Here is a 22,033-nt window from a genome sequence, read left to right on the forward strand (position 1 = left end):
GCTGGATCCTGACATATTCCCATCATCAGTTTGATAACCTTTGATTCAACGTCTCTGGCCTCTGCTCTGACATGGGAATTCAGGTCAGCCTCACCCTGCATGCCTGGGCCTTTTTGTGTAGCTCTCACCCTCCCAGCGAGGGAATGTTACGTTAAAGAAGAAAAAACTGATTTATCTGCCGCTTCGCCGCTCAGGTGCAAGTAGGATGAGTCATCCAGGTAATTATACCTGTGTTTGGATCTGAAGTGAACTACTTACAGCTCTGCAAAAACACGGATTCCCTTTCTTACAGATTTCCTGCTTTTGTTTTCTTTGTCATACCTCGGTGCCTTCAGATCATTGAATAAACTTTAACAGACTGAACCATAAAAGCCCAGTGTAAATAAATAAACATAATAGCCCTGTTTAAATTATTAACTTGGATTAACCACATGGACTGGTTCAGTTTCGTTATCCACACCCTGCCTGACCTATGGAATAAATAAACCTCTTAGACAGAACCGGTTTGACAACATGAAGTAGATTAAAAGACTGCAAAAGCAACACATTTTGCCACAATGTTAAAAAAAGAGAGAAGATGACAAGAGTTACAAAGTCAAGAAAACATGGCAACAAATATCACTCCAAAGATGCTTCAAATTCAAGCAGGTGGTCTTAAAAAGCCCTGAACATCATCTGAGGAAATGCAGATTTAAATTACCCAGAAACAGAAAAACTGTGGGAGTTTTGTGATGGTTCAGAGGCGCTTCTCTTTTTCAGAATCTGGCCGTCTTGCCATAGTTGATGGAACCATGATTCATTGATTAATACATCTAAAAGTTGCAGCATAATAGCTCTCGACTGGACTTAAATTCAAGTACAGTTTGGTTGTGCAGCAGATAATGATCAGGACAACACCAGCCAGGTCACCTCTAAATGTCTGACAAAAAAAGAAAAAAAAGAAGCAGATTTAAGTCAGGTTATTTAAACATGAGTTATGAATCTCTGCAGCTCCTCCACAGTCATATTTAAGTCCAGTCAGCTGGTTAAGTGACCTCTTATCTGCTTCTCTGACCTGTCTCATGTTTTTCTTGGTTTCCAGATACTTTTTATTCACTAATATTCTCTAACAAACCTATGAGATATTATTTACACCAAAATATGCACATCTGGAGTCTATTTACTAACTTGGTTGCTTCTGATGGCAACTGGTTGCACCGAATTTACAAATTAAAAGTTCATTGAATACAAAGGCACACTGTAACATAAAATCCCAATTAAATTAATTGAAGTTTGTGGTTTTAATGTATCAAAGTTTGTAAAAGTCAAAGGACTCTGTGAACACACCATAAAGTTAGAATGGCTTCAAGACTGTTTGTAGAAATAACTAGAAACATATTGTCACATTTCTCTTGAAAACCAACTTTTTTTTTGCAGTGCATCAAAATCAATCTTGAGCCACATATAGTCAATAGAAACTATAAATAAATTAGCATAAATTAACTATTAATCCATACTGAGGACTTAAACTAGTAGTAAAAATTTTTTGATTGACCTAAAAGTAAATTACATCATGTGAAAACTGAACTCTGCTTAGCGTCTCGTAGTTTACGTGTTTCTCAGTCCAACTATCTGCTGGTAGAAATGTTGAAAGTTGATCTTTTAAAAGCAGATAATTCGAAGTCTGTTGCAGATACAATAATGTAAAGGTAGTTTAGACGTGGTGCTGTTCTCTGAATAGTAATGTGTGGGTGTGTGTGTGTTTTTTTAAAAGGATCAGGCAGGGTGGGGCACCTGGGATTAAATTACACAATACCAAATCTGCCCTGAGGGGGTCTGAGATCTTGTTTTCCTCCATCTTCCTTCTCTCTTCTCACTTCCTGATTTCTCCATTCTCCACCTTTCCACCCAGAGGAAGAAAGACCATCCTTTCACTACAATGTGTTCAGTGTGTCTAAGTGACAATGGCCTTTTTTTGTTTTGGCTGAAGCCCCTGTGTGTGTGTGTGTGTGTGTGTGTGTGTGTGTGTGTGTGTGCGTGCGTGCGTGCGTGCGTGCGCGCGTGTGCGTGTGTGTGTGTGTGTGGAAACTCAGAGATAATCACCGAGGACAGTGTGAGGGAGTTCCCACAGTTTCTCCTTGAGTCACATTCTGTCACCGAACGGCTCCACCTGAGTGTTTTTGCTCGTCCATTTTAAACACAGAACAGCTCAAATCAAGCAGAAGGAGGCTGGAAAATTCACAACATTATGTTTATTGTTTAGTTTTTTTTTTTTCAGCATGTCTGCAGCAGGACTTCCTGCTTTTGCACACATTGTATACAGAAAATATTGATTCTAAACATTAACTCTGCATGGCACACATGACAAAACTTATAAGACACATGTCAAACATGTCCTTCGGTCAGCAATGTTTCTAAAAAGTATACAAATGATTTAAAGAGAGAACGGGGAACAGGTTTTGTTCAATCATATTCTACAGCGTCACTGCAGATGGCGAAGAGAAGACAAGACACGTTGGATCATAAGAACAAGAGGTAATGAAATCGAACAGGGACCTCATTGAACTCCTGAGATTCATTAATTTGAGTCAGTTAATCTGGAGGAAAGCAAACTTTGGGGTAAAAGCGCTCAGAATCAAATGTTGAAGGAGCAGAAACCAAGAGGCTAAAGCAGCGTTTGGCATTAACCTACAAAAATAGAAACAGTGAAAAGGACGAGAGACATCACATTTCTGTGAGTCTGATGCTGGAGTCAGATACACTCACAATGTTGTTGGTCCAGATCCCTAACAGGGGGGATGTGTTGTGGGTAAAACTATGGCAGATTTAATAAAGACACTGGTGTTTGAGTTTTCACAAGACAGAATTATTTCTGCATAAATTAAAGGTTCGGATGTCCATGAAACAAAATGAACCACAGTGATGTCAGAAACAGGATATAGGATGTGTTGTCCAGAAGATTGAACTCTGAAGTGAGTAAGAACAATACAGGTGCATCTCAATAAAACAAAACACCAATGGAAATTAAATTCAGGGACTTCAGTCAAACGGTGAAACTCATATTTCATGTCTTTTTCTTATCAGTTTGACAATGGCTTAATGAGAACCCAAAATTTAGACCAAAAATAAAGTTTTAAATAGAGAAATGTCACTCTGCTTGCTTGTCCAGCTCAGTATTTCCCTCCACTAAGTTTTCCTTCATTTTGAATGATGCAGCAGTCTGAGCAATCAGCTTCTTTACCTTTCATTTGAGGAAAATGACTTGCTCCTTTCTCTTCCTCCCAGGTAACATGTTTCTGACAAGTCAGGCTAAACACAATGAATGTGGCAGCTGTCGTCCAGTCCACATCCTGCATGTTTCTGCGTTTCGCCCATGAATTGTGAATCCCACCAAAATCTCTAATTCATTTTTCTTCATAATTTTCAAAGAGGGAAAATTGGCTCTGTTGGCTGTGTATCCCTTTTTTACCACACTTTTTTCTTCCACTTAACTTTAATTCAAGAAGCCTTGATACAAGACTTCTTGTTTGGCAGTGATCGTTTGTGGCTAATCCGCTTTGTGGAGGCTCTCAGCTACTGATGGAAAACTATCAACTGCAGGACATAAAAATATTTCTGTACTTTTTGTAAAAGCATTTTGTGTTTTCATTGGCTTTAAACACTTAAAAATGTTACCGTTTACAGTGAATCCATATGATGTATAAGTTTTGAACCAAACTTCTGATAAAAATGACCTTTTAAATAATATTCATATTTATTGAGATGGATCTGTATTTGCATGTCTCGCATTTAAACTCGCAGGTTTCCTTGATGCTGCAACCAGAGAGCCGTCCAGGTTTGTTTGATTTTGTTTTGCAAGCTTCACTTCAATCGTTTTCTGAATCTGAAAATCCCACCGTTAATCTGCCGCTTTGGTTGTTTAGTGGATCTGAACCACCCTTAGCAAACGTTTTCCGTCAGAAGATACTGCATCTTTATTTCTCTGTTAGCAGTGCATTGGTATTTAGCGTTATGTAAACATCTTAAGTTTTACTACAGTACTTCTTCATGCACTACGGCTTCCAATACAATCACTGCATACTTGTCTCCATATGCATATAAACACAATATTCATGCATAATGTTCACATTCACATCTCTTTCACACAGCCACTTTCACTCTTCACAGAAAAGCTTGGAGAAAAGATTGAGCTCAGTTGCTACTAGATTACTCCTCTAGTTTGGCTGGCAAGTAAAATGATTACAGTAACTTAACAGGTTTAAAAAAATCTCTATAAAGCTTTTAAACATACAGATAATGTGCAATATATATATAAAAAAATGCTATTTTTGGCTAAGGCTGCAGTAAATTTGGTATAAAATACATTAATTTTTTAACCTAATAATATAAATAAGATTTCTAAAAGACAATTTAACAAAAAACACAAACTAACAAGTCATTGTCTCATACACATGACTTTGTTTTTGTGCGACGCTACAGCAGGGTCAGATCCAGGTACTGGTGGCCCCCGGGTTTTGTGATGAGAGGAAGGGACATAAGAGGAGTTTCTCCTGCGCCGGTCTGACCCATGAGGCTGCTGTTCAGCAGAGAAACAGACTCCACAGGACCCTGGAAGGAGGGCAGGGGGTGGGGGGTAACAGGACGCAGAAAGATAAATAAGAGTTAGAGGGGAAAAAAAGTAACAAAAGTAAAAAAAAAAAAGTAAAAAAAAGAAGCCCTTCCACCAGAGCCAGATGTTACCCGCCACCTCCTCAACTGCCTGAGGGCCACATCTGTTGTGTGACCCGTCCATTAGCCTAGAGCGCTACAACGCCGTCAACTGACTGTTCATTCAACCCTCGGCGTTGATATGCAGGTCAGACTTTAGAGTGCAGAGGATTAGACTTAATTCAGTTTATACTGACTGCAAATCAAAGCCAGTCCAAGGCATAAGCAAACTAAGCGGCTGCTTAAGGCAGCTTAGTTTTGTTACAAAGATGTGGGAACTTCAGATCTGTGGCTATGTTTGTCATTACTCTGAAATATATTTCCTGAATATCACACTTGCATTTGAATCTTTGTAGTTTGACAACAATAAAATAATTTCCCCATTTTAAAATTCCTGAAAGTGAATCTAAATAAGCGGTTTTCTTTGGCTGCGTTTAAACGCAACCATTTAAAATCAGAGCTTGTATTGAATTGAATTCAGACTCAAGAGTAAGTTCGAGAAATAAACTTTCATAAACACTGCCATTTGTTTATTAAATAACTTGAAGTTGCTTTTGTGAGAGTTAAGCCAAATATGTTTGGTGATGTAACGTTGATTTAATCGTTTGGCTGAACCATAAAACGCAGGCCTAGAACACAAACAAGAGTAGATCCAGCTTTATGCCAAAATGGCTACCAGAATTTTTGCTGTGACTCATTTTTATTGCAATACATGCAAATAAAACGCAGATTATGTCTGTTCAAAGGGTTTTAGACCAAAACTGTGTCGCTGTGTGGAGGGATGAGGCTCCATTTTAGATGGTTATCTAGGATAGACACATGATCAAGATCAAAAGATAAAATATTCTGATAGAATATCCAATATGTAGAATGTTAACTGAACTCTGATTCAGATCCGCACTGCATTCTGGGAGATGTAGGCAGAGGAAAGGCAGCTCAAACTCTCACAGCCAGCTAAACCAGACTGGTGGCATCAACTAACTGACTCTTTTGTTACCTAGCAACAGCTTGTCGAGTAACTTGTGGTTTCCTAGCAACAGCTTGAAGTGGAAAACTGTGGATAAAACAGGAAATGTCACGCCACCAGTTTGGCAGCATTTCAGATATTTAAAATAAAAATACTGATGTTGCACTTCAAGTAAGCTGTGTTTCATAACGGTGATTATTCTTAGCAAATATTGGTGTTTTTTTTGGTCTCTGTAATCACAGAGCTAATAATAAAATGAACATATTTTGTGGGATTTAATAAATAATTACTAAAGTTCTTCTGTGCTTGCCACTCACAGGAGGACGTGCATCACTTCTTCAGGGCAATTCTCCCGTGTTAAATACCCTATAAGCCCCCCTTGATCTTGGACCGTCTCTTCTTATAATGTAAAAAAAAAAAGCTCAGATTTCTCCAATAAACCTTCCTGGAGCTCCGAGTCGGCGTGAGTCATCTCCACATGAAAATGCGCCATCATTATGCTAATAGCTCAGTGCGCTATTATTTCCCACAGAGAGATCAGATTTTTGTTCTAAGGCTTCCAATGTGTTTTTAATTAGACTGTAGGTGTGAATCACGGCTGAGCTCCTAAGAGCTCCTGACTCAACCATTCACTGAGTGCTGATTCACAACACCCAACACACAGCATATTGGTTGAGAAATATTTGTTTGAACTCCTCTGTGTGAAATTGTAGCAGATTTAAAATGAGATGAGATCATAAGGCGCTTTTCTCCAGACAAACACACTTCATCCGTCGACAGCTTTGGTTTTGTTGCATAAAACTTTGTGTTCCAGTGTTGAGAGGGGGTGTAAGTGAACAGTCAGTTCTCTCGTTTTACTATCCCTGCCCTGAGTAAAAAAAACAAACAAAAAAACCCCACACATTCAGAAGGACAGAAACACACCACTCAATATTAAACAAAGAGGAAATATTAAAACCATCAAAAAAGGTGAAATAAAATCCAAGAAATCTCCTAAAAATCCTCCAGTGTTGCCGTGTTGAGCCCAGAAACCCTTGGTGAAAAGTCAAGCCATCTCTAAAGGCTGATTCTAAAGTAATTCCCCCTAACTAAGCCCTCAGCCAATCCTTACCTGCCACCTGCCTCAGACACCTTAAATACACACCCATTCTTTGGGCTGCGTAAGCAACGTCCTAGCCGGGTCGTGAGCGTGCACGGCCCCGTGAGCGTGGATGAGAGCATCCTCTGGAGCATACTGCGTCGTGATGAAAGCAGGGGTATAACATAGACACATTTAGCCATTAAACTCAACAAGGGTCTAAAATTAAGCAGGAAATTTTTTTAGTTTGAACTCTAAATCAGGGATGCTAGCAGTGATACTAAGTCAAACTGATAAACCTGCTACAAAAACGTAAAACATTTATTAATTCATAAGTATATCGTGAAGACTTTATAGGTTTCTTTCCATATGAAAGTGATAAGTTTGATCCCCCAATCATTTTTATTCCCTTTCTGACGATTAAGAGAAAAAGTGGGGCTAAAAATTGTACGTAACTCACTGCCTAGCTAGTTTTGATGCACAGCGACGTAAGCATCAGGAAAAACTCTATACTTCTTCTTATTCTTTATTATAATGGCTGCTGGAAAACAGCTAAAGGAAACATTACCATCTGACTTGTATGTCAATCAAGTGATGGGATGGATGGTATTCTGAAGTCTATTTTCTTTTTAACGTCATGCAGTTTCCCCACTCTACCTTTGCAGTACCCCTGCTCTAAATGATACAGCTATTCTTTTATATCACCCCCCCCCAGTTTCTTGACTCCGCTCCTGTTTTAAACAACAACTTGACTCATTCCAGTTCAAGTCAAAGCAAGCAGCAGTGCATGTGTGACAGAGCAGGGAGAGGAGACAGGATAAACTAGTTTGATAGCCTCTAGGCAACCGCACTGGATGCCTAACAGTCCACACCCATAATACCAGAAGATTTGAATAAAACACTTGGTGCCTACAGGTAGGTGTGTGAACACGGAAGGTAGCAATTATATGCATACATATAAATGTGCAATGTGAATAAATGTGAGGCTTTCAGGGAGCTGGTTCTTACCTGATATCCTTGCATAGCGTTGATGAGGTCTTTAACGCCGCTGCCATTGTAGGGCAGGCCAGGCATCCGCACCAACCCTCCGGGGGAAGACATGGAGGAATGGGCCGGGAAGTAACCCAGAGTTGTAGGCGAGCCAGGAGGACTGGGAAAATGAAAAAGTGAAATTAATGTTATTTCACGTAGAGGTTCCAAATGAAAGAGAGAGAGAGAGAAAAAAAAAAACTGGCTTATTCTCAGAAACTAAAACACACACTAACTAAGCAGTGGGAAGAAAAGCATAAAACTGGGAGGGACTGTGGGTGTTGTCTTTAAATGCTTTCATAATGACCGTCCAGGCAGAAACAGAGGTCACCTCATGTTTACCAAGCTCCCTGATAACACAGTCTGCAGTTATTAACCACCCTTGGCCCAGTCTTTCTCCTTGACAAGAAACATTTCAACCGCAGACTAAATGTTCACATTTCTCTGCAATTAACATCTTTTATTTCTGGTGACTAGAGCAGATCTAACAACGTGAGCGCCGCTCCAGTCTAAAGTCTCTGGTACGCGATCGCTCTGCATTTAGCTTCATCTGTCCTCTAAATTAACTGCGACCAGGTGAGGTGCAGTGATAGTTTTTCCCATTCAGTAATAGGGAACAAATACATTTCTATATTTAATAACAATGCTAACAATAGTGAAAGGTTTAAGTAATATAAACACATAAAAAACTGAAAAAGATACATTTTCAGTCAAATTTTCATAAAATTATTAAAAGATCAATTATGCTTCCTTCTGGGCTATACATATTCACTACAATTCAGTACTGTCTATTTGGAGCTCCTTTCAGAATGAGATGTTTTAGGGCATCTTGTCACAATAAATCCAAATGAGCTGCTGCTGGCCACGCCCCCAACTCAACATTTACACCCCAATGAGATGCGCAATTATACCACACACCTTTGAAAAGCATAAGTAGGGCCTCTTGTACAACCAACTAGGTTGTACAAGAAATTCTAGGAAGGAGTTTCTAGACAGTAAATCAACAACAAAACACTTGTCTTTTCCAGCAGCCATTGCACAGCGCGTAAAGCGGTAAAACCAGTTGACCAAACGTCCTGGAGCTCCTCTTCGGTTACTAGGTGATGGGCAGAGCTCCACAAGGGGTTGCTAGGTAACAGCGTAGTGGCTGTGAAATGTGACTTAACAATTGGTTTTTGAAATGGACAAAAAGCATGAAGTCCAGACTGAAGTTTGAGAATCTTGAAAAAGACAAAAACTTCTGGACTGGTGTTCACTAGAGAGATGGATAACGTAAAAATGTTTCAGTATCACACAGAGTGCAGCAAACTTTCCTCAGAAGCTGCTGGATCGGGACAAGAAGAACTTTTGCCTCAGGTAGAAAACACATTTTTGTTGATATTTTTTGTTAATGAGTAAATTAAGGTTTAATTTTTGGGGTTTAACTATATTTAAATCACTTTCTTTTCAAGAGATAAATAAAGCAATATCTGACATCAATATGTGAATATTTAATGAGTTGCCTTATTTATTTCATGAAGTTTTACATTTTACAGCATTTTCAGTTCAGTTTCACTTTAGTTTGGTAAATTGCCAACATTACACACAGACAACAAAAACAAAATGCTACTTTAGAAACCATCCATCCATCCATTTTCTTACACCCTTATCCCTCAGTGGGGTCGGGAGGGGTGCTGGTGCCTATCTCCAGCTAGCGTACCGGGCGAGAGGCGGGGTTCACCCTGGACAGGTCGCCAGTCTGTCGCAGGGCAACACAGAGACACACAACCATGCACACACACACACACTCACACCTAGGGGCAATTTGGAGAGGCCAATTAACCTGACAGTCATGTTTTTGGACTGTGGGAGGAAACCAGAGTACCCGGAGAAAACCCACGCATGCACAGGGAGAACATGCAAACTCCATGCAGAAAGACCCGGGCTGGGAATTGAACCCAGAACCTTCTTGCTGCAAGGCAACAGCTCTACCAACTGCGCCACTGTGCAGCCCTACTTTAGAAACCCAAAAACATAAACCTTGATGCAAGCTAAGGTTTACGTTTGCCTACCCTGTTCATGAACTCAGCAGCAGCTTACAGTAATAAAATAATATCTTCAGTTCATATACATACACACATTTTGAAGGAATATGGCTGAAAATTATGAGCACCATTCCAAGATTCCAAGTTTTGGCGAAGTTTTTGTTTATTTTGAACCTCTAATTGTTTTTTTTACCTGGGGTAGTAAGCACTGTAGTTCATGTACAGCTGAGCTGATGCGGGGTAATAAGGATGTCCGGGATGCAGGGGGCGAGGAGCCAGCAACATCTGCCCCATGGGAGGGTAAAGGGCAGCAGCGGCTGCAGCTGCAGCAGCAGCGTCCGTGGGGAGGATTTGTTGAACTGGAGTGAAAGCGTACGATGGAGGAGATAAACCTAAAATAGTGGAAGGACAAGGACAGAAACAGAAATATAAAATCCGTCAAACCCTGGAGGAAGTAAGGGTCATGGTAGTGATGTTGAGAGAGGAGCTCATGCAATAACCACTGATGCTTTTATTGTGCATGTGATGCATGCATTTTTCTGTGTAATGTAAAAGATTTAAAGAAATCACAGTTTAAATCTTAAAAAATATATATTTTTTATTAGATTACAATTGAGCTGATGGATTAGAAATCAGACTCTTTTACTCTTTTCTTAATTCCTCATAGACCAACACTGAACAATCCCAGCAGCAAGAAGCTATTCAAATTAGTATGTCTTAAAAAGCTATTTTAGATGTACATGTTCCAATATTTAAAATAAAATTCAGAAGTTAAATTTTTTCAGTGATTTACTGTAAAAAGTAAAATTCTTTTACAACATATTGCTTCCATGATTGGTGTCTTTCAACTGTATGTTTGGGTAAATTAGTAATATTATCCTTTACTAGCAAATGAAAATTAAAACAAAGTAAGAATATTGCAAAAGACTAATGAAAATACTCTGTTTGCATGAATTACTGACCTAATGCAGCATGGTATGGAGAAAATCAGCCTCTGCTACTGCTGTGGGGTTTAGGTCAGGCCAGTTTGCTGATCAGTCCAGCACAGAGGTCACCACTGGTCATTAAACCAGATCTGTCCTCCAGCTACATAGATTTTCTACCTTTCCACTCCGCTTTCAGACTCTGTGAACTCTATTTTTATATAAAATTCAAATGTTCATCTCAAAAGATGATAATGGACTCCTGTGAAACAGTTCTTCTACTCTTTAGCCCAGGTGAGACATGTCTATAGTTGTCAGGGACAGTTGTATGTCCTGTCCTGGGTTCGTAGTAACGACTCTGGTGCAGTCCATGTCTTGTAAATCTCACCCAGAGTTTTGAACGGGCTTTGCTTTATAAACCTCAAAAGGCTTTAGTTATCCCTGTTTCTTATGGGACCTTAATCTATCAGACTTTTTCCTTCCACTTAACTTTCCATCCCACTTTTTTTCCATCACTCTGTCAACAGCCAGCTTTCTTAGAAATGATATTTTTGTGGCTTATCATCTATGTGGAAATATGATTACTTTGGCCTTATACATCTTTTAATGTAATACTAACAATTTATGAAAACATTTTTATATATATATTATATATATATATTACCGCTAGCTAAAAATGAACAAAATGAACATAAGAAATATTTGGAATATATCACACTGTGTAATGTATATAATCTAATTATAGTAAATATTTTCTTATTTACAGAAAACATCTACAAAAAACGCATCTCAGAATAAGCTGAACTCATTCCAACTAAAGCATGTAATATTGCTTCCATTGACATAATCATTTGCAACATAAATCAGACATTCATCAGCTGCCAAACCAGTTTTAATTGTGAACAGACACTGAGACCAAAGCACATCTACGCAGCAGCTCTGCTCACCCCTCGCACAGATCCTGATTGGACAAGCACAGGAGGCGCGCGCATGCACACACGCCTAACGTGTGCTTGTCTGTTGAGGCTAAATCCCAGGACCACCACTACCGATCTGACGGGGTCCGAAAACTGTAAGCCGCGTTGCCGTATTCTGAGCTTGTTGAAGAATTGCTTTGCTTACACTTTTCGGAGCCTCTCAGATCTTTGTGAATCAGTTCAGCAGTGGTAAAGTAAAGGAGTCAGAAACGAGTAACAAACATGCCGATGGAAAATTACACTACAGTATCCAATCAGAGTGAAAAGGGAAGGAATGTATTAAAAACAGTATCATCATTACATGCAAATGGGTGTAGTGATCATACTAAATTAAAACAAGAAGACTCAGTCTCACGTTGACACACACACACACACACACACACACACTCAGAGTATGCATCCTTCCCACATCCTCCCATAGATCTAGATTGGAGGAAAAACCAGCAACTCTGCCACCCCGGCAGGAGCCCACCTACCCTGCAGTCCCGAAGCACCCCCAGCTCCCAGCAGCACTTACGTCTGGACTTACATGGCGGCGGGCTGAGCCCTGTCCCACTCCTGCTCCGGTTGTGTGTGTGCGTGTGCGTGTGTGAGAGTGAGCCTCCCATCAGCACCAGGCCCATCTCGTCAGTGCTGCAGGGAAACACTTCCACGTAGCGGCTGTTCGCCCCACGCTGGCTGGACATCACGTGTTTGTGGAGTCGTTGCGAGGCCTGCAGCGCCCGCTCTGCTGAAGTCATCTGGATGAAGCAGTCACCCGACGGACGGCCCTGCAAACACGGAGGAGGCAGGAAATATGTCAGGAAATGTGTCACATCAAAGATACATTTGATACGTCATTGGTTAGTCACAACAGAGGCACAGAAATCATAGAAATTATCCGATAAAGACACCACGGATGATAGCTCACTCACCTCGGCATGCCAGAAACCTGAAACTGAAAGTGAAACTGATGCTCGACCTACTTTCCAAGTGATTTGGCTAATAATTATTTGCCCACTTGAGGCCACTCAGAGTGAATTTAAAATTCATTCCCAGCTGGGCTGTTGTATCAAAGTATCAAAGATGCAGAGTAGCAGTAACATTCATGGTCCAGATGCAGCTGAACACTGCGAATTACACACTCTAGATCACAGTACACGTGCACTATTCAGTACAGTGGCACACAAACTTCAGATTCACTTAATGATCCACAAAATCCTGTTTATTAAGTGGCAAATTTAAAATGCCCTTTTTAATTCAAGACAAAGAAAACCCAGTACTGTTGTTTATAGTTTTGCTGCGTTCTACAAAAATGTAAAACAAGTAAAATTTCAGTGTAGTCTTAAGCCTGAACAGCCTAGAAATGTACATCTCTTACCTAGAGATGAAACCAAGCAAAAAAGAAAAACAATTTCTAAAACTGGGAACACTACTTACACAAAAGTTACAGTTAAAGGTAGTATGGCTAACCTCAGACGTTGTAACAGATTAAATTTATGTCCCAGACTACAAACATGATCTGGACCCCGATCTGCAGCAGGGAGAACCGACAGTGTTGAGGGAATCATTTTGCAAAAAACATCACCTGCAGCCTCAGGCAATCAGACAACGCCTCAAAATGATGATGAATGACCTCAGTGGGCGTGGCTTTTGAATAAAAGCATAAATCTGAACTTAAAAGAACCCATCAGTTTTTATGAAACTCATATATTCAAGACATATTTATTAAATTAATGTGAAACTTCACATTCATCTTCAAGTTCTTCACTTTTCAAAACTCGACTACATTTTGACAGTAGGTGAAAGAAACGGATAGAGAAAAACATTTTTCAGTCAGAAAAATGTCTGATCTAGTGGAATGGAAACTATGGACTACTTGGATGTTTCAAGAGAAGTTTTGAAACTTTATGTCGATGTTGACTCCATGGATTTCCACTAGCTTGAACTTTAACATATTTTTGTTAAAAGTACATTTACAAAAGATCAGCAAAGGCTGAACACGAGGGGATCATTAATGCAAAACTTCATCTTAGACAATGGTCATCACATTTTATTTACGTTCATTGCTACCAATTATTTCTTAAAATTGATGCTCTAAAATGCAAAATGATACACTAAATTGAAATTGGAGATACAAGAGACGTGTGCTGGGAAGAGCATTTGCATGTCTCAATAAGGACGGTTTGCACTTCTGAAACACCTTGCAGTTCAAATTTATTATTGTGTTTTACATTAATCTTTTAATACTACATATTCTACTTAATTGCTTACTATTTGGAGAAACAGGCACTTTTGAGATACAAAAACAAATCGTCCTCTCACAGAAACAGTGACACAGTGACAATAAAGTTTATGTTGAATGTATAATTTTGTAAATTTGTGCCAGAAAGTGTGCGAGCGCAGGGTGTGTCGAGGGGGCTGCTGCATGTACCTGCTGGTTGAGCACCATGTGCACACCATGTTGTCTGACATCTTGCGTAAACTCGCCCAGGAAGGTGAGGATATCCTCGATGCTCGCCGTGTACGGTAGTCCCCTCAGCCTCAGGCAGTCCCTCACACCGCCAGGAGGAGGCAGGAGAGAAACCGCGGGCAGCACTGACACCAGGGGGGCAGGGGCAACGGGGATCAGCGGGGCGGAGGAGTACCGGTTCAACACCTGAAGTACACACAAGGTTTGACATGAGCTACTCAACTTGAAGTATTCATTCTGGATTAGGATTTCCTTGTTTGCCTGAGATGCTTTTAGATAAAACAGTCAAATGATAACTCAGTTCAAACCCAACAATAAAACACCTACACGGCAGAACTGAGGAGGCAAAGAATGCCGAGGCAATGCTGTGTTTAAATATGTCGCGCTGTCAAACAGGAGCTGGCCTGCAGCCAACAGGACACCAGCATGTTTGCATTTCTAGAGAAGACAGATAAAGGCACCACAGGCTCAAATACAACAGGAAAGGCCTCTGCATAGATATACTTTATACGTAGGTGCACAAGTCATGAGAGATGGGAAATTGAACATTAGAACCTGATGAGACAGAGTGAGGCAGTGCAGGATGCAGAAAAGGAAGGACATGGAGGAGATCGATCTTTTCACAGATTATCTGTCTCATATTGTCATGACTTGGAGACAGTTTTAACTAATATGCAAAAAATAATAACTTTTTTAAAAGTTACCTTCTGCACCTTTAAAAATACATTAGACAATACAAGTCTAATATGCATGTAACGTCTTATTTTTCCTGTATTTTTCTCAAACCTTCCACCGACACCACGAGGCAACCAGACCCGCCACTCTGTTTAAACTGCTAGGAGAATCAAAACTACGTCACACCCTGACATACCTGCTGCACCTCCGCTGCCGTGCTTTTGAACAGCTCGATGTATCTCTTCCCTAGGAGCTCCTTGTGTTTCCTCAGAGCGCACTGAGCGTGCTCCTCGCAGGCAAATAACACGAAAGCGTCTCCCGTCGGCCGTCCGTCCGGGTAGCGGACGAAGAGGATGCCGTCCTTCCCGCCGCTGATGGGACACGTCTCTTTAGAGCCGTCCTCTGGTGAGAAAAATCTGAGGACGTCGTCGTGCGTGGCGTTGAAGGGGAGCCCTCGCATCCTCACTATGATCTGGTCCTCACGGGACAGGAACATTGCCACCTCGTTTGAGGTGCCTGATGGGGCACAAGAAGATTTAGCCAAACTCACAACACATTATGTTCTCCTTTATGGACTGCAGTGTGAGTTTTTCTTAAAAGTTTTGTGGCTTAAATTCATCAGTTGCTGGACAGGAAAAAGTGCTGAGAGAAAAAGTGAAAGACGCAGAAATAACACGAGGTTGGGAATTAAAATGCATATTTGTGGAAGTCACACCAGGAGCACGTTAAACTTGACTTTATCGTCTTCATTATTCTAAATTTCTTCTGGCATGTTATTGTGAGGTCCATTCTGCTGCTTTCGTAAAATATGTTATTAGCATTAATAACCAAATGCCACAGCCGAGTCATAGCTGACAATTCAATCTGCAAATTATAAGTTTTCTCTAAAATAAATGGAACAAAACACACCTAATGGAAATGTTAATTAATGGGCTACAGTTTACAAAAGCGCATGACATTTTGAAATGTAGGGATAATTTTACCTTTATGTTTTTCTAAAATTTGAATTATGACAACTATTATATTCAGGAATCTGCAGAAGCAGCAGCACCACCAAATGTCCTCAGGACTTTAACTAATCCAGCCTTTTATTACGACGTGAATAGAAAATGCAGGAACGCAATGTCATATTTAAATATAGCAAACAAATGGTGCATTTTTTTTCACCAATATTATTTTCCTTTTGCAGAGGTGCAGCCATAAGGGTGGCTGCATGGGAACCAAAAACTAAAAGAAAAATGAGTAAGATTGACTGTGTTGCTGTCACAATTAAAGTTTATTATGTTGCTGTAATAATTAAAGAAGCAGACAGATATTCCAAAGTAACGCCCCAAAAAAAACAACAAAAAAACAAAGGTGGAATTATTATTTAAAAAAAAGACCTTTTGTTAATAGATGAAGCTCATTCTCATCCGTTTCTAATTGATCTGCATGACAAATAATATGCATGGAAAACTGTTTGGTCAGGGCAAGATACCAAATTAATTAAACTGGAAATGTGTGCATGGTGAATATATTAAATTATTCCTTAAAATATTTACTTTACTCACTAAAATGCATTTTTTTTCTCAATGGATTAAATTATTTCATGTTTATTTACCATCAAGAGTTAAAAGTGCCACTATACTACAAAAAATTAATTTATCAAATACAAATGTATATATGCAATAGTTTTAATTATTTATTTAAATATGCTAAATAAATAAAAAGGATGCATCAGCATTTGAAAAAAATGTGTAAATACAAAAAACATACATTCACAATAACTAAATAAATAATAACATAGTTTCAGCAAATAGGACATTGTAATTTTATGTAATAATTTGGACATTTATTTTTTACTTATTTTGTATTTTATGAAGTACTCAAACTTTTAGATTGCTATAACTTCATGCATTTATGGATTGTTTGTGTTTTCAACTATCCTATCCATAAATATTTATTTAGGAAATTATGTATTTATTCACTTGTGGCGCTTTTTGTTCTCGATATATCCTTCTGAGAATTGAGAAAACATACATTATATGAATTCATGAGTGTCTCACCTCCTGCTATCTTCAGGAAGTCTTCTCCCGTTGCCTTGTAAACCTGTTGTTAAAAACAAACATGTTGTCTGTTTAATGGCTTCAGATGGAAGTGTAAAATCAGTATATCATGACAGAATAAGGGGTTTTCAAGAGGTGCCTGCAGACCCGTTACCTCAATGTATCTGTTGCCCATGTGGTGCTTGTGCCTCTGCAAGGCCAAGTCTCTGTGCTCTTCACTGACAAAACGAACAAGTGCTTCTCCATTCCTCCTCCCCTGAGCGTTGAGACACAGAGCGGCCCCCCCTCTGTAAAATACAACATTGAACATATATAAGCAGTGAAAGATTATCCTAAATAAAAGCTTGCATGCCTGCGTTCCATTTCCTCTTCAACATACTTGGCAATGTTGAGGCCTTTAAAGAACCGAGCGATGTCCTGGTCAGAAGACTGCCATGGCAACCCTCTGGCTCTGATCACTGTGTTGTCGCACACTTTCTCCATCTTACTGCTGCAGACACGCACACATAGAAATACAGTCTCAGGGAAAACCTGGTAGGAAACAGCAATGGGTTGATTTTAATGTTAGAAACCTTATAAACAAAAAATTATTCACTTACCAAGTGCCACTTTCAAATCTCTCATTTATTCTCTCAGGGTTGGAAAAACTGTGACCTGGAATGAAAAAGCAAAGAATGATCAATCACTGTCAGTTTAATAGTTGAAGATGGTGCAGCTTATGTTTTTCTTGCTTTATATTTTAAAATCACCCACTTTAATCTTTTATTTTGTTTTTTTAAAACAAAATCTGTCTGCGCCTCCCTTCTGAAGCTGCTGCCCCCGCGACCCGACCCCGGATAAGCGGAAGAAAATGGATGGATGGATGGATGGATGGATAAAATTAAACATGGATTGGACCTTCACATTTGGAGGATACAGCGCCTCACAAAAGTGAGTTTTTTCCACATTCTGTCATGTTAAAAACTTGAATTCACTTAATTGGATTTTATGAGTTAGATTAACCAATTCAAATTCTTACAAAATGTCCCTTTATTAATAAATAGAGTCCTTGGTTTTGTACTTTAATCTCATTATAAATGCTGCTGCTCCATGAAGGACTCAGAGATTTGCCAGAGCACATTAGTAAAGAAACATAACGAAGATCAGGGAACACATAAGAAAGGTCAGGGAGAAAATTTAACGTGGATAATGCTATAAAATATTATCCACAGAGCTCCATTCAATCAATCATTACAACAAATCTCACCTTCATGGAAGAACAGCAATAAGAAAAAAGGGAGTTTTTGAGAGAATATTTTGCAGTTTTGCACAAACACAGTAAACATGTAGGCGAAGGCACCCTGGTCAAATGAGACCAAAGTTTAACTTAATAGAGTACATGCAAAACATAATGTGGGGAGGAAAACCCAAAGTGTATCTCATGCTGGGCATGTCACATGTGACATGTGGTGGTGGCAGCAATGTGGTGTGGAAATGACTTTCTTCAGAAGCGACAGGGAATCTGGGCAAAGCTGTTGAGAAGATAGATAGAGCTAAATACTGAGGAAACATGTCAGAGGCTGCAGAAGACTTCAGACTTGATAGAAGAACTACGACCCCGAACATCTACAGAACATAGTTTGCTCTATATTCACGTGTTAGAAGGGCCCAGTCAAAGTCCAGACCACACTTTTCAGATTTTTCTTTTCTAAAACATTTTAACTCGTGTGTAATTTTTCTGGGCGGATTCTGAAAAAGGCATTATGTACCACGTATTGCTACGTTACAAGTATGTGCTACTTTGTGTTCATCCATCACATAAAACCCACCAAAGTTGAAGTTACTCGATAACATAGTTAGCAGCAGTAGCTCTCTTCTCCTACTACAGTAATAGCAAATGTGTCTCATTGACAGTACAGTTTTCTCTTAGCCTCATGTGTGAGATACTCACAGTATGGCTCAGAGAGCAGAGAGAGGACAATGCTGGTCATAAGCCGGACCTGCTGCACGGCTACTTCTGCAGGGAGAACAGGCAGAGGATCCTGATTGGCCGAGGGATCCCACATGGAGGACACATCAACAGGTAGGCTAAGAGCTGAAGAGGATCCAGTTAAGGAAAGTACTTATCTAGACAGACAGGTGTGTTTAATGAAAAATGGGAAGGAGCACGTCTGGATGGGTGACTTGTCAGGTTTTCCTGTACCACTGGGTGTGTGAGGTTAGCCTACTGGCTAAACACACACTCTTTCTCTAAGGGCTTAGCAAAGTGCTCCATTCTTTCCTTATTTGCATTTCAAAACCTCTTACTCTGCAGCCAACACCCTGGCTTTAAACCTGTAATGAGTTATTACTGAGTGTAAGATGTTCACACCAGATTAAACCAGAACGAAGAAATATAAAAAACACACTTATAGCGCAGTGAAAATGATCAGAACCCTCACAGATTTCACCTGGGACATTTTTGTTACTTTCAGATCAAACAGATGTTAATATCAAAAAGAACCTGAGGAAATATGAAATGCAGTTTTCAAATGCTGAATTCCCTTAGGGAAAAAAAACAAACACTGGTTATTATTTTTAGCCTATATGAAAAAATAATACCACGCAATAATGAAAACTGGCAATTCTGTTTTTGTGAAAGAATTTTAGCCAAAATATTTTTAAACAACTCAAATTGGAGACGGTTTGGCACCTTGATATCCTCTTTGAGGTCACGCCACAGGATCTCAATCAGTTCAGAATGTAACTACATCTGATCTGATTGATCAGATGTTTTAATTGTTTAGTCCAATCTGTACTTTCTGAAACGCTGCGCTAACTTCACACCAGACTCAAACCTCAGAAAAAAGGTTCCACTGTTGTCTCATCAAAATATTTTTTCAAATGTCTTGGGGATCTTAAAGATTATTTTTGCCGAATGTGATAAAAGTCTTTGTGTCATTTATAATCAGCAGTAGTTTTGGTCTTGGTTTTAGTCTCATTCTTATTAATGAATCATTAACACTGATCCTAATAGACGTATCTGAGGCCTGCAGTGTATCGCTTTTATTTAGATTTTTTTGTGATCTCCTGGAAAACTGTAGGGACTTATGAGGCAGTTTTGTCAGCCAGTCACTTCTGGCAACCGTTCCATATTTAGTCTCTTTGTGGATAATGGCTCCTATTGATGTTCACTGAAGCCTTAAAGATGTTGTAACTCTCTCAATGCTGTACAATTTCAACAGCAGCCATCCGGTTTGGACACTCTTTAGATCGGGGTCTGATGGTTAGCTTTTTGAGAACTTTTGACCCACTTTATGCCGTCAGACCGGTCACGCTTCGCTGACAACCTTAGCAGTCGTCAGGTCTGGGTGTGGCTAAGAAACGAAGCGTAAAAATGTGATCAGTCACATGCAGTGTAAGATTTATATTTTATATTTTCACATAGGCTCAGAGTGATTCGGACAGTTTTTTCCCCTACAAATACAAAATCTTGTTCTTGTGATCTTTGTTGTCAACGCTTGGTTTTTGTTTTAATTTAGGGGTGATAGAAATTCAATCACACCAGACATTTTTATGACTCCACATTAAACATGTCAACAAAGGATACACTCAGCCATGACGTGTGCGTTCAAAGCCTTGAGGTCAGAGGTGGCGGAGTGGTTCTTGAACTCTTTCCGCAGGTCAAAGAAAGAGAAGAAACAGTCTGGGACCGGGATGTTCTAGTAAGAGGGGAAAAGGATGTGAACAAGCACAACATTAGCAGCTGCTGTTTTATTGCATTCATCACATTCATGTTTGCTCAAGCCAGCATGGCACACACCGCCTTCTTTGCTACTCTTATTTGTGTAACAGATGTGGGAGAATGCAGCCAGCCTCTCTGCCTAGGCACAGGTGTAGCACGGTATGTTCAAGGGGCGTGTGTCATTGGACAGGTTCAGAGTAATGCGGCTGAGAGCGACGCTGGAGGTTCCTGCAGCAGGGAGGCGTTCAGCCCAACCCAGTTCGCTCACCTTGCTGGCGGCTTCTGGGTGAATCACTTGACGGATGTGGAGCTGCCCGTCTGTACACAAACACAACGACGTGCCCGCGCCCGCACTGTTCACCTCGTTTGTCAGCTGCAGATTGAACTAAAATACAAAATAGAGAAAAGAGGGAAGAAAAAAAAAGCATGAGGCGCTTACTGGAAGAAAACTTGATTATCACCAAGATTTCAGGCCAGAAGATAGTTGACTTTGAAGACACAAAGGACATCTTTACCATATTTAAACCACTGTCAAGGCTTGTTGCAGTGTACATGCAGTCTGCTCCGGAGGAAGACTCATCCTCCTCCTTACACTCAACCACCACATCTTCGTCTGATTTTTCCTCTGTGGAGTCTGAGAGGTCAGGCCTAATGAGGATCTCATTCACCCTGCCCAACTGGTTCAGAGACAGAAAACAAGTCAGTCCTGAAACAGTAGCTTACAGAGGATCCTATACGGCATGGAAGAATAGCGCCCATCTAAATGACTGTGCTCTTTTATTACACCATAAGTTAAAACTCTCATGAGCAGGAGCCGGTTAGTTTATGACATTAAGCTTAATAGATGTTTAACATCCTGACATGTTATCGCAAAAGTGTCTTTGCTTCTATATATTTAAATCAAACAGACATTTAAAGAAAAGAACAACACAGACATTGTATTAAAAAGTCAACTCTTAACATGGTGTAGTTCTAGTTTATAGTTTCCCTCTCCATTCTACTCACTAGATTTCCTCCTTGAACCACAGCCTTAGCTAAAGAGTAAGAAGGCGTTTTTTTTTTGTTTTGTTTTTTTTTTACCGTTTTGGTGTTCACATTGACCAGCTGCCAGACCAACTGGACCAGGTCCTTCTCGTCAGAACCCAGCAGCTCTCCGCTCGCTCCAGATGTGGCGGTGAAAACCACCACCAGGTAGTCTACCTGCGCCGTCATCTGAACGAACACGACCCTAAAATAAAAACCTAAGGTAATACTACACTGAACCGAAGGACAGCACGGAGGGTGAGATGAGGCTGAAACGCGAAAGAGGAATAGGAACGACTTTTACTTTGACACCTGAGCGCAAAGGTGAGCTTGGTAAATCCAGAAAGTTTGATCCCTCCAAGAACCTGCCGCAGTCACCATCGCGGAGTAATGGCTGAACGTTCAACGCTTTTGTAGCGATTCTTACCTGTGTGACCACGTGACTGCATAC

The 22,033-nt window shown here is 40.0% G+C and overlaps 1 protein-coding gene across 5 annotated transcripts; it reads right to left on the reverse strand.

The window, feature by feature from the left end:
• Positions 1-2,216: 2,216 nt before the first annotated feature.
• Positions 2,217-21,989, reverse strand: esrp1 (epithelial splicing regulatory protein 1). Of its 5 annotated transcripts, none has more exons than XM_008432653.3 (16): positions 21,640-21,989; positions 21,075-21,236; positions 20,828-20,944; positions 20,425-20,536; positions 18,787-18,930; positions 17,456-17,510; positions 17,236-17,346; positions 17,011-17,143; positions 16,857-16,899; positions 15,008-15,327; positions 14,098-14,322; positions 12,214-12,454; positions 9,978-10,176; positions 7,740-7,881; positions 6,798-6,887; positions 2,217-4,587 (listed from the first exon to the last, which is right to left on the reverse strand). In XM_008432653.3, exons 1-16 carry the CDS (start codon positions 21,769-21,771, stop codon positions 4,453-4,455), a joined length of 2,361 nt encoding a protein of 786 aa, XP_008430875.1. In that variant the 5' UTR covers positions 21,772-21,989; the 3' UTR covers positions 2,217-4,452. The 5 variants fall into 5 exon arrangements, with proteins under 5 accessions (XP_008430875.1, XP_008430874.1, XP_008430876.1 ...); XM_008432652.3 differs by having other exon boundaries at positions 12,202-12,454; XM_008432655.3 differs by having other exon boundaries at positions 4,450-4,587; positions 6,765-6,887; positions 12,202-12,454.
• Between the last annotated feature and the right edge of the window lie 44 nt (positions 21,990-22,033).

This window comes from Poecilia reticulata, chromosome 16 (assembly GCF_904066995.2).
Source record: "Poecilia reticulata chromosome 16, P_reticulata-male-v2, whole genome shotgun sequence".
Taxonomy (NCBI): Eukaryota; Metazoa; Chordata; class Actinopteri; order Cyprinodontiformes; family Poeciliidae; genus Poecilia; species Poecilia reticulata.

Bases quoted from the DNA above. Each gene is read 5' to 3' on its own strand.
- esrp1 (XM_008432652.3), bottom strand. From the start codon at position 21,771: ATGACGGCGCAGGTAGACTACCTGGTGGTGGTTTTCACCGCCACATCT. The intron at 18,931-20,424 runs GTATCCTTTGTT...GATCCTCTTCAG, and splicing joins CGCACACGTCATGGCTGAGT to CTCTTAGCCTACCTGTTGAT. The intron at 6,888-7,739 runs GTAAGAACCAGC...ATCACGACGCAG, and splicing joins ACGCTATGCAAGGATATCAG to TATGCTCCAGAGGATGCTCT.